This window comes from Equus przewalskii, chromosome 32 (genome assembly GCF_037783145.1).
Source record: "Equus przewalskii isolate Varuska chromosome 32, EquPr2, whole genome shotgun sequence".
In the NCBI taxonomy this organism is placed as follows: Eukaryota; Metazoa; Chordata; class Mammalia; order Perissodactyla; family Equidae; genus Equus; species Equus przewalskii.
In genome coordinates this window covers 12,794,960-12,812,670 of record NC_091862.1, presented here as the reverse complement: position 1 = coordinate 12,812,670, position 17,711 = coordinate 12,794,960, and the positions used below count along the sequence as shown (strand labels likewise).

Sequence of the window (17,711 nt, the reverse complement as noted above, 5' to 3'; positions counted from 1 at the left end):
GAAATTATAGCACGAATAATTACAAATATAGTTTCCTTTTCATACTAGAATAATTTTTGTCTGTGTTGTTTTTCCTCTTTCGGTTTTAGTGATTCCAAATGATATATCAAGTAGCCCTGCAATTTTAGGAGGACAGCCACCAAATGTGACAAGCAATTCTGGAATTCTGGGAGTCCAAAGACCAAATGTATCAAGTAATTCTGAAATTCTTGGAGTCCGGCCATCTAATGTTTCCAGTACTTCTGGGATTATTGGAGCCCAGCCACCAAATATTCTAAATAACTCTGGAATTTTGGGAATACAGCCACCAAGTGTGTCGAGTAGTTCTGGACTTTTGGGAGTGCTACCGCCAAATATCCCTAACAATTCCGGACTTATAGGAGTACAGCCACCAAATGTCCCAAATATTTCTGGACCTTTGGGAACACAACCACCAGCTGGGCCTCAGAACCTACCCCCTTTAAATCTCTCTACTCAAAGGATGCCTGCAATGCCAATGTTAGACATTCGTCCAGGACTAATACCACAGACACCTGGACCAAGATTCCCTTTAATACAGCCTGGAATCCCACCCCAAAGGGGAATCCCCCCACCGTCAGTACTTGATTCAGCTCTTCATCCACCACCCCGTGGTCCTTTTCCTCCAGGAGATATTTTTAGTCAGCCAGAAAGACCTTTTCTAGTTCCTGGAAGACAAAGTGTAGACAACGTTACTAATCCAGAGAAAAGGATACCACTTGGGAATGACAACATTCAACAAGAAGGAGACAGAGATTACCGGTTTCCTCCCATAGAAACCAGGGAAAGCATTAGTAGACCACCCCCGGTGGATGTTAGGGATGTGGTTGTACGGCCTGTGGATCCAAGAGAAGGTCCTGGAAGGCCTCCATTAGATGGTAGGGATCATTTTGGAAGACCTCCTGTAGACATGAGAGAGAATCTTGTGAGGCCAGGTATCGATCATCTTGGTCGAAGAGATCACTTTGGCTTTAATCCAGAGAAACCTTGGGGGCATAGAGATTTTGACGAGAGAGAGCACCGGGTTCTACCTGTCTATGGTGGCCCAAAGGGCTTACATGAAGAAAGAGGCAGATTTCGGTCTGGAAACTATCGCTTTGACCCTAGAAGTGGTCCTTGGAACAGAGGATTTGGACAAGAAGTTCACAGAGATTTTGATGACCGCAGAAGACCTTGGGAGAGGCAGAGGGATAGGGATGACAGAGATTTTGATTTCTGCAGAGAAATGAATGGAAATCGTCTTGGACGAGATAGAATTCCAAACTGGGTCCCCCCTCCTCATGCTCGGGTTTTTGATTTTTTTGAAGGGGCCACTTCTCAACGAAAAGGTGATAATGTGCCTCAGGTTAATGGTGAAAATACCGAGAGACATGCTCAACCACCACCTTTACCAGGACAGAGTGATCCTGAACTTTATGAAAAACTGACATCTTCAAGTGAAATAAGCAAGGAGAAGAGTGACACAGTTGCTGATATAGAAAGTGAACCAGTGGTAGAAAGCACAGAAACTGAGGGGACATAATCATCACTCAGTAGGTAAAAGATACCTTTTGTAAAGTTGTCATCTCTCTGTAATAGATTAATGGCTGACTGGACCATAGTTGTTCACTTTTGTCTGCCAGAATTAAGTTAATCTGATGTTCATGTTCACCTTTCTCTCAAAATAATTGTATAACTGACTTGTATAGACATTGTTCTTAATATGAACATGGTAGGTAAACATTTTTTTATTTTTCTGATAAAATATAAATGTTGCCCCCAGATTCTTTTAACTTCAAGGAAATGAATAACAGCTTGTCGGAGACTTCCTATGGAAGAAAGAATTTTTTAGATACTACCATTAGGTTGGATATGGTAATAGATATATATCAAAATAGCAAGTGGTGGTATATCTTATCCATATCTTTAGGCTGCTGCAGAATTTTAAGGTAATAGACAAAGCTGTGATATTTTATGCAAAGACTGGCTCTAGATATTTGAGGAGCACAATACAGAGATTTTAAAAAGTGATTTTGTAAAATCTACACTATGGTCTCTGTTTCTCCAAAGTAAGTGTTTGTGATTTGTTCCTCATTACTGCAGTGAGTAAAAAAAGAAAACAACGACATAAATATTAAAGTACGTTTCAATGTTGGGTGAATTTTGTTTTTAGATGCCAATAAAACTTATTTGTTTGATAACAGTGTTCTAGGAATTGTATTTTTTTAACCTATAAATTCTTAAAACCCTGGATCATTAGCATGTGCTTAGTTGTTGCAGAAGTTTTCTAGTACTCTTAATAACAACAATGAAGAACTGTGTGGTGGAAAAGCATGTACTTTCATATAAAAATCATGCAGTCTCATTAGTATGTATGTAATATCAGTGTATACTTATTGTGTAAGTCATGTAGATTTTCTGTTTCTCTGTATGTCTGTCTTCATGAACATACAGAGAAAAATAGGAAGTTGATAGTTTAGATAATAAAGTATTCTTTAAAACAAGTTAGAAAATTAGAGAAATTTGGCTAGTTGACATTGCTCATAGTTACAGCTCTTAGCCTTTATGAAGGGAAAATAAGAACTACTGTTAAGAAATACACTGGCAATTTGGCATTTCTTTTTTAATATAGTTAAGCATGAATCTAGATTTAGCATGGAGCCAAATTTCACATAAACGCTTGCATTGCTTTGTTTCACACTGTATTTGTTATTCTGCATAGATAGTGCTAGTACTAAAGTACTTGTCACTTGCCTGAAGTGAATTTCTTAATTGCACAAAATTTATATTGGTGTTGGTGGATTTCAAAACATTAATTTGTATGCCAGGAACAAAGTGTCTGTCATGTGTTTTATAGGCTCTGGGTAACACTGTTCACTCCAAGGTAAACTAAATAGCAGAAAAATTTGAGAATGGTTTTCAGTTTATTTATATAATATTTTGCTTTTAATTTTCATTTATTTGCTGTTTATTTCTTCTTTGGGTTTTACATATTTATATATACACAAATATAGAACCATTGGTATTTTTTTGTTTCTAATGAAGGCTTTCGTTTGGTCCTATGAGTAGTCATTTTGTTTCCTATGTGTTTCCAACAATTCATCATTTGCTCTATCTAAAATTCCTAAGCTACATTTGTCGAGACCCCCAAAAATAATAGAGCACACCAGCCACTTAAAATTGGATTGTTTCTGTTTACCTCTGATGATCTAGAGAGCTGGAAAAGCTTTGAGGTTCCTGGCCAAAAATAAAGTCTTTTCTTCTTACAGGTTCTGAATAGAAATAGTACATTATTTTCTTATTTGGAAAACTGGGTGAGAGTGGAAATTTGGTCTTTATTTCTAAAGTAATTCAATTCAGTTCAGTAATTTGAATTGGTTTCAGATCTTTTCCTTAAGATAACGGGAAGAACTGTGACATTGGTACAAAGTTTTAATGTTCAGCAAAGATAAGCCTTGTCCTTAAGGAAATTATATTGACTGGGATTTCTCTCAAACTTTAGTTGCATTTACCATTATTTAAAGTAAGTGACATTCACTTGGATTAAGTAGCAATAAAACATGTGAGACTTTTCAGTGACTTTTGATCCTGGGCTTTTTATCTTTATTGGGCCTTCATGTGCAAACTTGAAAACAGAATATGCACAAGTATTGCACTGGTTTGAAGATTCTGGTAGTGAAAGTTACTAATCAGTTGTCAGTACTGTATCTAGAAACCCATCTTGGCAATGTGCAACCCTCTTAAAATAGCTGGAAAAAATTATGTGTACTGGTTCTCACTTTGTCCTTGTTTTGTTGTGTAATATTTAAGCAAAAGGATGTTATTCATCCTTATATTGAATTTCCGAAATTGATATTTACGTTCACCATTTTTTTAATAATAAGGAGAAGCGTTGTCTTACTTTGATAAGTTTGACATGAGACCTGTCACATTTTTGATACTTTTGATCACAGTGCTGTCACTGGAATGCTAGTAATTAGAAGTATGCAAGGAGTGTAATGAAAGGGTTTTAAGTGCTGCAGGCAGTAACTGCATTAGACACCAGATCACATAATGATTTGATTTCTGATAGGTTCAAGGGACAGAATGACATGACTTTCTGCAGTATTAGAAGACTGCAGTAAACAATTTTTAAATGGATTTTTATGTCTGTAAGCATTTCACTAAACATTGGATTCTGTTCTTAGCATAAATGCATATACTGTACTCTGATCATTTATATTGTAGATAAAAACTTATTTTACAGCAAAGTAATTTTTATCTGCAGCATATTATAAGTGGAATGCTTCTTTATTCTAATTTTATTTCAATATATAGGGTGGACAAATACTTAGAAAGGTTGGAAGATGGAATAGTATTTGTTTAAAACTCTGGAAATGACTTCATATAATATTTAATTGATAAAATTTATTCATTATTTAAGCTATTACATTCTTACCAGAGCAGCTTCTTTTGTCCTGATAATTTAGTTGTTTCATTGAATTTATTGGCCATTTTTCACTCACATCAAAGATGATATTTTATGGAGCTACGCATTTAGAGTTGTTTTGGGGATGGAGCAGTTTTGTCACATTTAAAAAGAAAAAGTTACCTCTTTTAGTTTGAAAAAGGAATTTTTTATAAACACCGTAGTTCATCAGATCTAAGATACCATTGATTCTAATAATCACCATTCAGAAATAAAATGTTTCCAACATGACATGCCAGTGATTATAAGACCCATCCCTAATTCAGAAATGTCAAAATATAATAAGTGTCTTAGAATCAAAGAAATATGGTATTCGTTATTGAACTTAGATATATATTCCCTTACTCATTAAGTGATTTAGAGAACATTTTGATGTTTTTCATCTTTGTATATATTTTGGATAGGCACAACCTTTAATGAAAAAGAAAATTTTAATATTTAATTAAAAATAATTTTGTTACACCCTCTGTGCCTTCATCATTATTACTTTCTTGGCTGTTATATTGGTAAAATGTGAGGGCTTTTAACTCTTTCAAATAAAGAAAACACATTTGTTTTCATTAAATATTTTACATAATATAGAAGAGAGTAAGAATCTTTATATTCATAGGCAAAATAAAAAATTAAATTATTGTAAGTAATCATAAATACTGCCATACGGCAGAGAATTATAAATGATGATGCTGTGGTTTTATATAAAGCATCTTTTAAACTATAACTTAAGTTGTAGGCAGTAAAATTTTATTTTTCACTTTTGAAGGAAAAAAATCAAGTTACTACAGTCTTTAATGGGAGATTTAAAAACAAGATACCTTGATTCAGTACAACTTTCTGGAACTATAATTTAAAATTATTGGCCCAGATTGTTTTCTCTTGGGGGACATACTTTAAATAGGGACATGAATATTGAGATCAATTTATAATACACTGTCTCTGTGGGTCTCAGCCAGGAAGTGTGTAACAGAATCACCTGTGGAGCTCTTTGAACATATCGGGGAGGGAGGGCTCCACAGACTTAGGAATATAGAATCTCCTGGGGACACACACACGCGCGCGCACACACACGCACCCCACCCTTCCTGGGTTTATATGTATTTTAAATCCCCACACACCACTGCTTTAGATATATTAAAATATGTAAATATTTAATACACCGTACACTTGACATTCTTAAAAAATGTTTTAAAGTAAAATACTTTAGTGATACAAAATTATTTTTAGTGTTTCAATAAGGTATAAACTTAATTGTGGCTATTGGTGTTGGAGGATGAATAAAAGAGAAGTCCATTATCGCAGATATTTTTAGCTCAAGCACTAATCGAAAAATGAATTATTATAGTAAGAAAAGGATGGAAGGAAGCATATGAGATGGTTTTGTAGGAAGTATTTTTGACTCAAGTGAAACTAACACAAATCAGTGGTTCATTTATTTGGCATGAACTTTACTCAGACATTTTGCGTCCCCTCTACTTAATTCTCTCCTCTTTTAGGGGTCTCCTTTCATCCTGTATGTACACTTAGAATTACTCTGCCCTATTTTAGTCAAGATACAGAACAAATATTCTAAGCAATTTTTAATATATATATGTGTATATATATATGTTAGGGTATCAAGGAGTAGAATTGTGCTAATGGGCTGACTTTATACTGTATGAGAAATGTTAGATGCTTCAGACAGTAGGATGACCTGTAATGAAGGAAACTGAGAGAGTGCTAATGCACGGAGCTCAACAGAGTAGAGCGCGAACTTGGAACTTGTGACTTTAAGCCCTGAATTTAATGAGAATCAGATGAGTTCAATGAACGTATTACACTTGCATAGCAATGGCAGAGATGTAGCACTTGGTTGACCTGTGGTGTTTGTCCCACCACCACCACCACTCTCTCCACCTGCCATGGGCAGCTCTCACTGTTTCTTGTTTCATGTTTCTGCCTTTCTCAGAATTCTCAAATCCTTCTCGTCATGGCACTCCAGCCTCTTTTTTGACCCATTATTCCAGGCAAGGACTATCATTTGGATTTGTGTTGAAAGCAATTCCACTTTGCCTTGGCTCAGTGATTTCTAAGGTCATTTCCAGCATTTAAATACCTTGAGTCTATGAAATAAGTTTTCTCTTCTGTGAAAGACCAGTTGAGGAAGCAGGAGGAACAGAGAGAATGACTAGCAATATTGGAATACTTTTTAAGAGAGCACAGATTTTACTGCCTGTGGGTTTTCAAAACTGGCTTTAGCATTTGCTAAGGTGTATGTCTTTGGACAAGTTACTGTACCTCTAAGCACCGTTTCTTAATAGCTCATCTGCAGAGTTACATGTTTTTAATTACTATTGATGATAATATTAGCTGATATTTAATGGACATGTACTATGTGACAAGAACTGAGCTGATTTTATTACCTGCATAATATAATCCTCATGACAATCCTGTGAGGTAGTTATTATCTTAATAACTGTTTTACTAAAGAGAAACCTAAATCACAGATGTAAGTAATCCCAAGGTCTTACAACTTGAAAATATTTAAGCAAAGATTGAAACTCAGGTCTACCAGATTAAAAAATTAGTGTATACCATCTATTAAAGTGCCAGACTCATGTAGCAGAACCAACTATTAGTTCTCTTTAGAAAAGGCAGATTGTGCGGAAAAATGAACAGCCCAACCAGGCTTATCCATATAGGGTAAGACACTTAAATTTAAGTTGTGTTCTCATTGTTACAGATATTTCTGGGGCTGTCTTGTTTTCTGTAGTTAAACAGTCACCTCAGTTTCATTTCTTAGATTCCGTTTTCAGAATTTGTTTTTTCTTAAAGTTATACCATGGCATAATATTAACTTCCTTAATAACTCGCTGTTTTGGAGGCAGGTTTGTGTTGTATTGATATTAAATAAGATTTCTTTTTGAAAACACTTTTTCCCACAAATTAAATAAAATTTCAAAACTTTTCTATCCTTTAAAGTGTTTTAATACATGTAAATCAGAGCCAGCGATTGCTTACAAATTTATATTAGGTTGTGGCTTTGGCTGCTCCTTTCTACAATTTGGCATTTATCCACTATATGTGTAGCCAGAACTTCATACTCAGTGTTCTTGTGTATCAAACTCCTATATTAGGTATATTCCATGGCTTGAATTAAATGAAATACGTAAAATTATTGTTACACGTAGTAAGCATTCACTGTTAGTTTTTATTCGCCTCTTGAATTCAAGCAGTTTAGAAGCTAGTAGTTGTCTTTGGTGGCAGTGGATGATTTGCAGTTACTTTATTAGAATATATAACCTGATTCTCAGTTTTCTTTCTCTTCAATTCTTCTAGTCAGGTCAACTTAGATTCATCCACAGCATGTCATGGTGCTAGCCTTTGATCACCTTTTCCAGTGTCTTTGACCAGATGACTCTAAACACTGTGGCCATATTACTGTCTAATCCACATATCAGGGAAACGAGCTTATCATATTTGTGAGTTCTATTTCTATTTCTACTAGTTTTGCTAAAGGTAATTATTATTTTGCTTATGTTATGATTATTACATGAAATAAAAAGTTCTTGTATTTGACCAATCACTTTTTAATAACATGAGTCTTGTGTTTATTACTGAACCTGGGTCAGTTTACACATTAGTAAGAGTATTATTAGTAAAATCAGAAGACTTGTAGTAAGTAAATAAAATAAGCTTTGTAAATATAAAGGATAACTGTTGTTTAAGAATTGATCTTCTGTGGTGATTGAAATTACTTTGAGCCTTTTAGATAGGAGAGGGTAGCATTACCATCACAGAAGGTTCTGGAAAACATCACATCTTATATCATTGTGGTCATACAGAGGGGAATGACTTAGAGATTTCTAAGTAGTAAAACCATCAGGGCTTCATTTAAGACAGTGCTTTTTATAAAACTTGATAATATTTTAATTCTAGCCTTCTGTTTTCATCATATTACTTTCTGAATTGTTAGCCAGTCTATGACCACAGGTTAAAATGCATTCACTTAAGAGAGAAGGGTTTGGAAGTGGAGAGACTTAACGTTTTTAACCTGTGTGTCATGAACATTCTACATGATTTATCTTCAGAAATACACTGTTTGGTAGGATTTGTTGTCTCGTCTTTAGAAATAAGCAAACTTAAAGAAGTTCATGGTCACGCAGCTTTTGGTTTGCCTAGGTGTTTGAACCCAGGTTTTGCTGACTTTAAAGTTATGTTTTACTTTAGAAGATACACTTTTGGAAAGTAGATTTTAATATGTGGTCTGTATAATTAGTTTCCTAGGGCTGTAATAATGTACCAAAAATTGAGTGGCTCTGAACAACAGAAACTTATCTTCTCATAGTTCCAGAGGCTAGAAGTCTGAAATCAAGGTGTTGGCAGGGCCACGCTCTCTGAGGGTCCTAGAGGAGAATCCTTCCTTGCCTTTTTCAAACTTCATAGAGGCAGTTCATAGAGGACCTTGGTGTTCTTGGCTTATAGATGCATCACTCCAGTCTCTACCCCTGTGGCCACATGGCCATTTTCCATTATATATTTTCTTATCTTCCGTCTGTGTGTATTTGTGTCTAAATAAGGACGTTAGTTAGATTAGAGGCCCACCCTATTCCAGTATGACCTCATCTTAACTAGTTACATCTGCAATGACCTTATTTCCAAAGAAGGTCACATTCTGATGTAGTAGGAGTTAGGATTTCAACGTAAACTTTTGAAGGATCTAATTTATAACATCCTGTGACTAAATTCTGTAACTATTTAAGATCTAAGTAAATAGACCTTGAACGTTTTAAAGCACACACACTGGGAAAGATAGTCACACTTTAGAGTGACAAAACACATCTTTATAGAATTCATTTTTTTTAAAGATGTTTATTTTTTTTCCTTTTTCTCCCCAAATCCCCCCAGTACATAGTTGTATAGTCTTCGTTGTGGGTCCTTCTAGTTGTGGCCTGTGGGATGCCGCCTCAGCGTGGTTTGATGAGCAGTGCCATGTCCGTGCCCAGGATTCGAACCAATGAAACACTGGGCTGCCTGCAGCGCAGCACGAGAACTTAACCACTCGGCCACGGGGCCAGCCCCTATAGAATTCATTTTTAAGTTACTTTTAGTGTTAAGAACAGTCAAATTTAAATCCCTAACAGAAGTATTGCAAACTGTTAAACATGGTAGTGTTGCTTAGCTTTTTAGATTAATTTGTAATGCTCATACTTTTATTATGTTTCTTCAGTAATAGTTGAACTAAAGGAGTTTGCAAAGAAAATCCAATAATAGTATTATATAGCAAAGAATCTCTTCACTGGAAATTATTCTTGCATTAAAAAAATTAATGCTGGGGCCGGCCTGGTGGCACAGCGGTTAAGTACGCCCGTTCCGCTTCGGCGGCCCGGGTTTCACTGGTTCAGATCCCAGGTGTGGACATGGCACCGCTTGGCAAGCCATGTTGTAGTAGGAGTCCCACATATAAAGTAGAGGAAGATGAGCACAGGTGTTAGCTCAGGGCCCGTCTTCCTCAGCAAAAAGAGGAGGATTGGCAGCAGATGTTAGCTCAGGGCTAATCTTCCTCAAAAAAAAAAAAAATTGCTAACTTTTAAAAGTGAAAGGTTTTTTTAGACTTTATTAGATATAGCTACCCTGAAAATGCAGTTTGTGTCTTTCCATTTCATTTCTATTGTTTGTGTCAATTTTTATAGTATTAGCATTTTCTGTTTTGTCTACTCATAAAATTTCCACTTAAGTGATATGACTCATTTCGCCATTTCACTCATTTATTAGAAATAGGTTTTTCATTTACCAAGTAAGTTACGAGTTTGTTCACTATATTTATCTAGTGTTATAATCTTAGTACTTTTCTCTGTTTTTTTCACAGAATTAGCAAAATTTTTATTTGAGTAAAAAACAGCTTTATATCTGACTGAAATCCAAGTTGTATGAATATATATGTCCTTACTAAATAGGTGTCTTAACAAGGCCCTGGTAACCTGTATAGAAATTTGGATAGAGAGTTCTCCTGTTTTTTATTTGAAAAACACCAAAGCACTGAGAACACTGCCTGACACGTAGTACTACATAGCAGTTCAATGTTGTTAATTGTCAGTAATGGCTAATAGAAACTTTGAGGACGTACAAATCAGTGTTGTCTATTAGTTGCAAATAATTAAGGGATTATTTATTAGATTTGACTGTTAAAACCTGAAATCAGTGAGGGGAGGGGTGTTAGGTAGGGACTGGAGTTGTGTTTGATTCTTGGATCTTTATAGGTCTTGTACAGCTTTTTTGTCCTCCAGAGCCTGAACTGTTGGAGCTGTATTTGTGTTTCCAATCCTCAGTACCAACCTTTAAACACAGCTCTCTGATTAGTTAGGCTGGTGGCACGCATCCTGCTGGCCCAGGTGGCTTTCCTGTCATGGAGAGGTGGCTCTGATCTAATTTCAGGAAGAACAATTAGAAAGCATCTTTCCTTCTGTTAATTCTCTATGTCCAGATAGTAACAATTTAGTGGTTAAAAATAGTATTCCTGATTTTCTTATTCAGTGAAGTAGGGATTCAAGTTTTAAGAGTAGATTTTTTTTCCATGGGACTTGAAAAAGGCTGATTCATATGAAATGTAAAAAAGATTTACATTTTTTCATGAATATATTCATGCTATAAAAAAAAGTTGTTAATTATCCAAATAAACTGCTTTCTTAAATTGTGTCTGACTCAATCCATTGTATGGGAAACCACATTTAGAAAAATGACTTTAAAATTCTTTTATTAGACCTCCCTATGTGATACTGAGAATTTCTATAGCGTATTTAGAGCCATTTCATCCCAAAGTAAGTCTGTCATATAAAATTTGAGATCTCAAAAGAGATTATCTATTTGGGGAGAGAAGTAAAGTTACTTACCTATGGTTGATTCTGGACTCTCGAGTCACTATAGTAGGAAGACATGGTAGGGATCTTGGTTTCATTGGAAATCAAAAAATGCCACACTAACCATAGTTATCCATACTTCCAAATGCAAAGCAGTAACTTAATTTCTTAGCAGAGCATTAAAAAAATAACAGCTAGACTCTTTAGGGGATAATGTCAAATTTGTTACCTTGATACAGAAAGCTAAGTTTGGAATGGGCAATCCTTTAAACTTACAGCTCTAATCTTTCTTTGCCACATTGGTTATTTCAAATTTATTTGTTGGACTAAAGCCGTAGATGTAAGACTTTAAATGGAGAGGGACATAATATACCTGCCCCCAAATTCATAATTTAGAGCTTTTGTTTTAATTTAAGCTGTGTGCTTAAAGTTTTCTACATAACATGACTTTTATACTCTGGGCACCTAAAATCTGTAGTCCGCATTTTAGTCAATGGCAGACTAAGGTTGATTTCTAAATTAGTATCAGTTTTCAAAGGGCCAGTAAGGGGCTCCCCTCACTCCAAAAGCAATTCCATTTAACTGATAGTAAAAGTAGGGAATGTGGAAATGTTCATGGATGAAGGAAAAATCCTGATGGAGGATTCATCTGAGAAACAATGGGATAAAGGCACTGGCCTTTCCATCTCGTGAGCCTGTGGCTCTGTGGTTATTCTAGCTGTCCAAGGGATATAGACAAAGATAGGGCTTTGATTCCCCTTAAGCATCAGATGGAAATGATCTTAAGAGGATATAGGAATAGTATTACCAGGTTTTGACAACAGTCATGGTATCTAAGTTCAGAACTGAATGAGGCTGGCATTTTTGTCTTTAGTCCTTTCAGGTGTGATTTTCTAAAGTTTGCCTAAGGAATATTTTGCTTCTTTTCCCTTTGTTCTTAGTTTAGACAGCTCTCCATTCCTCTGTGTAACTCCGAGTGGCTGGTGGGCTGATTGGAAAAGGAAGTGATCATAGAGCACTGCCTTTTGTTGCATTTGTTATCAAATATCTACCCAGGCACCTTAAACAGAGCACCTGTTCTGGCTGGGAGTGGTTGGGCCAGGTTGATTTTTCATGGTAAATATTTTTTCTGTTGCTCCATGAGTATAGTCTGACTTCTCTTTTTCTTCTCTCTTGGCTGTTTGCATTTTTAATTTAACATTTCAAAATAGTTTTATAATAATCTAATACAACTCATACTTGGAAATACATACATGTTTGTATATGCGCACACATACACACACACACACACACTAGCGTGTGTCTGTCAGATACTCCTCAAAGATCCTTCAGCAAGCATTATAAATTTTCTTTTGATCTTTTTGTGATGGCACTTGACTATTCTCTCAGGAATCAGACAGCTTCAAACCACTGCCTTTTCTTTCTCTGCTTTGATTCTCACGTTTGCTTACCAAACTTGTACTTCTTAGGAGTGAGATCTTTAAAACCTGATATTTTTCTCATCAAGGCCAACTCAGTCTTCATTAGAAAAATGACTCCTTTAAATGCTCCAGAGTAACTAGAAATAAGTACTACATGTATACTCAGTACTAAATGCATTTTCAGAGAATGAGAGTGAGCACAAGAACTGCCTATAATTTTTAAAGCAGTAATATTTCTGATAGCTGGCTAAAAAAAGAAATACTAGTTTTAAATCATTTTTGAGTCATCTTCTGAATAATTTTAGCCTAACAGTTCTCTTTAAAATCACAGTCCAGTGCTCTTAATAGCATCAGTGCTATGGTTCACTTTGTGTCTTCCTTTGGACCAGCTGGGTCCAAAGCTGCCGAAAGTTAACTGAGGCTGAACAAGAGAGAGAAGACAGACGGGGATGGGTGAGAGTGATGTGGCAGGGGACAGGCATGGGCCACTTGTTGCGTTTGACTGTTTGTTAGTGTTCACACAGGAAGAAACCTTTCTTCTGTTTCTCCTTTTTGTGACTTTTTTTTTAAGGTTATTTTATGAGCATACTCTTGGACGTTCTAATTTGTGAACTGTTTTAAACTCCTTTTATCAAACTGATAAATTCAAAGTAAAGCACTTTATTTCATTGAGCCGATGAACATAGGATTGCGTCATAGGAATAAAGATAGTGTGTTTGACTCATCATTTATTAAGAGTACATATTTGAAGTGCCAAACTCTTGGGCTCATGATAAACAAACAAGCCAGACGTTTATCTGGTTTTGGAATTTAGCCCAGGAAAGAAAACCTCTTGGGTGCTCCTGTTTAGATGGCCTGATGTATGCTCTTGGGCCCTCGTTAGTGTTGGCAACTTACCCTAGTAAATGAGAATTAATATCGTTCTCAATGCCTTTGTACCAGTATAATTGTTCCTACGCCCTTCTGCTCTCTAAGCATCATATAATCAGGAATCTACTTCTAAAACAGAACTGCTGAGGCCCTAGCCCCCTTGCTTCTGGCTTTCCCATATCCTTCTGATCTGATAGCTTTCATCTGTAATTAAAAATCTTTGAAGCCCCAGGAGAGGGATTCACATTTTTTAGAGTGTCTTTTTAACTATAATTTGCAGAATAGAACTGTGAGCCTGGGGAAAGTTAGCATTCTAATATCCATCAGTAATAGAATTTGTTATTTTCTTGTGCTGCAGAACTCTGGTTTTTATCTAGAGCAAGGTTAAAAAATGTGCACAGTGTACCAACAGTTCCCTCCCCCATGAGACACATACACATTCCCCCTCTGTGACAGATACCATTAATCTATCCTGGACTCCTTCCTTCAAAGCCCCAGATTTTCCACATTTCTCCGGATAGCCACTACTAGTCACAGTGTTAGAATTAGATCTGTAACCTCTTCTTCATGCTGGTCCTGAAGCATTTTGCTGTTAAAATTGTATGCCTTTCTTAAACAGTTGTTGCAATGTCCTCCTCTCAGTTTGCAGTGTATAGGTTTTTAGTTACGTTTATGTCACATGATGTTACTTTCCATTAACACTGTACAGAAATTCTGTCTTTTGCCTTCACTTGCCTGGAGATGCCGTCGTATCTTGCATAATTTAATGAATTAAGTGTTCTCTTCTGAAATCTTTTAAGTCTTTTTAAACAAAAATAGCAATATAAAGTTATTTATTAGCTCTTAATTTTATAGATGTCATAATGCTGTAATTGTATTTTGGCATTATTTCCAGTTCTTTATAGGGAAAGAAATCTTTAATGAAGATGTTAAATGGAGTAATTACATCTTTTGCCATTTGTTTTAGATTTGGACTTTGACCTTGTCAATAAAATTGTTTTAAATCATTGTTAGAATCATAGTAAGGCATGACCTTTGAACCCAGTTAATTTTTGTTTCAGATATTAAAACTTTATTTTTTTAAAATGTTAAGGGGACAGTTTTATTGAATTACGTTGGAGGAGGAAATTTCATAAGGAAACAATTGAAAAGAACTCAGAAAAAGAGAATGGAATTAGGATTAGTATACTTGCATTATTTCTCAAAAAAAATAAGACTAGTGAGAGGCCAGTACAAAGATTGTTTAAGAAAAGAGCAAGCATTGGTTAGCATCTAAATATAAACAGATTTCTTTTGAAATGAAAAAGGTGAAGTTTCACATCAAGCCTTCTTGTTTTTGTAATCCAAGTATGTTAGAATAAAACATTTTAAGATTATGAGTGATCATGGAAATCAATGCGTATGGCCTTGCTGACTTTTTAATATTGAGCGCCTCAAAGTTTGGATCCATTTTGTTTTTGTTAAGAAAAATAAAAACAGTCTCGTAAATTTAGCCACTTTGGAACTTGACTGAACTTGGTACTTTGAGTTGAATGAAGTGTCTAGTAAAATCTCGTTTGCTTAGATTGACTTTGAAATACAGTCTTGAATCACTTAATGATAGAGATGAATTCTGAGAAATGCGTCGTTAGGCGATTTTATGACGTGTGAACATCAGAGAGTGTACTTACACAAACCTAGTACAGCCTACCACAAACCCAGGCTGTGTGGTGCTAATCTTATGGGACCATTGTCATACGTGCAGTCCATCCTTGACTGAAATGTGGCACATGACTATAATTTGATTTAGTAACTTGCAATACTAAATAGACACGGAGTTGTTTTTCTATCAGTAGTTTAGGATCTGAGCCAGGTATTGAAATCCTTAGATTTGCTAACTGTAGTTGAATTACTTATGTCTAAACTGTTCTTTAAGTATACTTACATTCCCTTTCTCAATTCTTATGCCTCTTAGCATGTTTCCAAATCACGTGTAATTTTTATTTCCTTCGGGAGGAATAGAGACATCCTCTAACAGCTTTAGAGATCACCATGATTGCCGTATGAACATGTTTGCCTTCAGTAAATTTTTTTCCTCACTTGGATATAGGCCTAGTTATCATTTTGTAGTCAGCTTTGGGGTCAAGTGCATGGGTTTTTCCTAATATGCCCATTATCAGAGGTCATCATATCAGAGGCCTCAAGTGTATAGGTCACGTTGCAATTAGAGATACATTTGAATGATACTGTGTTCACATTCGTCTTAGAATATGGAATTTCAGCTTAATTTTCTGCCTTTTATAAGTATATGTTGCAGATCTGAAAGTGAATGCAACTTGAATTGTCTTTCTTTGGAAGAGAATGGGTGACAGATCCGAAGCGCTTCTCATTCAGCATTCAGATCAACTTCAGATGGTTGTAGAGCCTGAAGGAGTTCTCTGTAGCCCGGGAGACTAACCCTAGTGAGATTATAACCAACACTGTGGCTTCTCTCTAGTGGACAAGGTCAGGCTCTTGAACATACACTTATTCTGAGGTTTATTTAGCACAGCTGAGCATCTTTGCCTGTTATATCTGGGATTATTCTTTCCACATATTTTAGTGTGTTAGATATTTGTGTTTGAGATGCATTTGATCTCTTGAGGAAGATACTGCTAAATGCAAATCCAGTTCTGTTAGCTGCACGTGAAAGTCTTGCAATAAGTTTACGGATCCAGGAAGAAGAAAAGCAAAAAATCTCTGGGGCAAAGTTCCCTGCTTTTTTAATAGCTATTTTGGGGAGATTTTTAAGTGAGGTAAATTTCTTTGCAGATCACTTGGTAACCTTGTTGACAACACTGGGGATGTTGTTGTGCGTCCTGTCTCTCTTCACTTGCATGAGGTAAACTGCTTAAACTGTGTTGTGAGCAGGCACACTTTCAACCTTTTCAGGAAATTAGAAGATTTGATGACATAAACCAGATTTTCGAGTTGTAAAGACTGTATGGAGAAGACAAAGTTTAAGTGTGATAGCTAGTGACAGTGTCTTCTGACCAGTCAGTTCTACGGTGTGCAGTAATTAACCTTCAGGACCCAGATCTAAATAGTAATTTTTTCTCCACACTGGGCACAGATACTAACGTGGACTGAGGCCCAGCAGCATACGGAAATTAATGTGACACTTTTTCAAAGGTGATGCCTAATTTAAAATATCAGATTATTTTACTTTTGCAGGTTAAGATAAAAATTGAAGTATTGGTTTTAATGGGTAGAATTTGGGACAAATAAAATATAGGAACCTTACTGTTGAAGACTATACAAAATTATGATACAGTTGTATATTCAGAAAACACGATCAATTTTTACCCCTAAATTTCTATCCTGGCAAACAAGAAGATGGTTCTTCTGAGTCAGAACACTTTTCAGGATGATTCGATTCCTTAAGTTAAGGATATTTTGATAAAGAGCTTTCGGTGCGTTCTTCAAGCCCAGATTCCTTTTGTGTACTATTTTCTGCAGAGCCCGTAAAGGGAAATATACTTACTTTTTAGGCCTAGGAGAATAGATAATATTTCTCATACCCAGACAATTTTACTTTCCCTTATTGTGTCCCTCTGCCATTTTCCACAGAATCATTCTAAAACTCTGCCACTCGCAACAAAACATATCCTTTTTCTCCTCTCAGAAGAGGGCCTTCCTCTTTTCTCGTGGTACAGCAGGTAGGTGGAAAGCACTGTGTTCCAGCGGTCTCCCTAAGCCTGCTTTCAATTATCTAGTCTCTGCCTCTAGACCAGTCATTCCCCACCAGGGAGAGTTTGGCACCCCTTCCCCCACCGCTGCCCCACCCTCCGCCTTCTCCCATGGGACATTTAGCAATGTCTGGAGGCATTTTTGGTTGTCAGAACTGGGATGATCTTGAGAGTGCTACTGGTATGAAGTGAGTATGACGGGCAGGGATGCTGCTCAACATCCTACAATGCACAGGGCAGCCCCCACGACAAGAATTCTCTCTGCAAGTGTCAAAGTTCTGAGACTGAGAAGCCTTACTCTAGTCTTAGGAAGAAGTGTTGCTCCTCTCTTTCCTGTATTTTTAGCCTTTCCCTCTTCGCTGATCGCAAGTTTTCCTATAAATGTGCTCAAGTCTCTCACACTTGTAAAAATTTAAAA

At 36.1% G+C, this 17,711-nt stretch overlaps 1 protein-coding gene across 21 annotated transcripts in view; it reads left to right on the top strand.

Moving 5' to 3' along the window:
* SCAF8 (SR-related CTD associated factor 8) overlaps positions 1–17,711 on the top strand; it is a 210,728-nt gene that overhangs the window by 76,226 nt on the left and 116,791 nt on the right. For 14 of the 21 annotated variants that reach the window (XR_011535590.1, XR_011535588.1, XR_011535586.1 and 11 more), the window contains one exon: positions 90–1,554. Coding sequence is in view for 12 of the 21 variants with exons in the window: in XM_070603148.1 (XP_070459249.1) it covers positions 90–1,540 (1,451 nt within the window). In the remaining 9 variants the exon portion in view is untranslated. Of the gene's footprint in view, positions 1–89; positions 2,199–17,711 lie in introns of those variants that run through there. The other 7 variants (XM_070603152.1, XM_070603147.1, XM_070603146.1 and 4 more) reach the window with 1 other exon arrangement.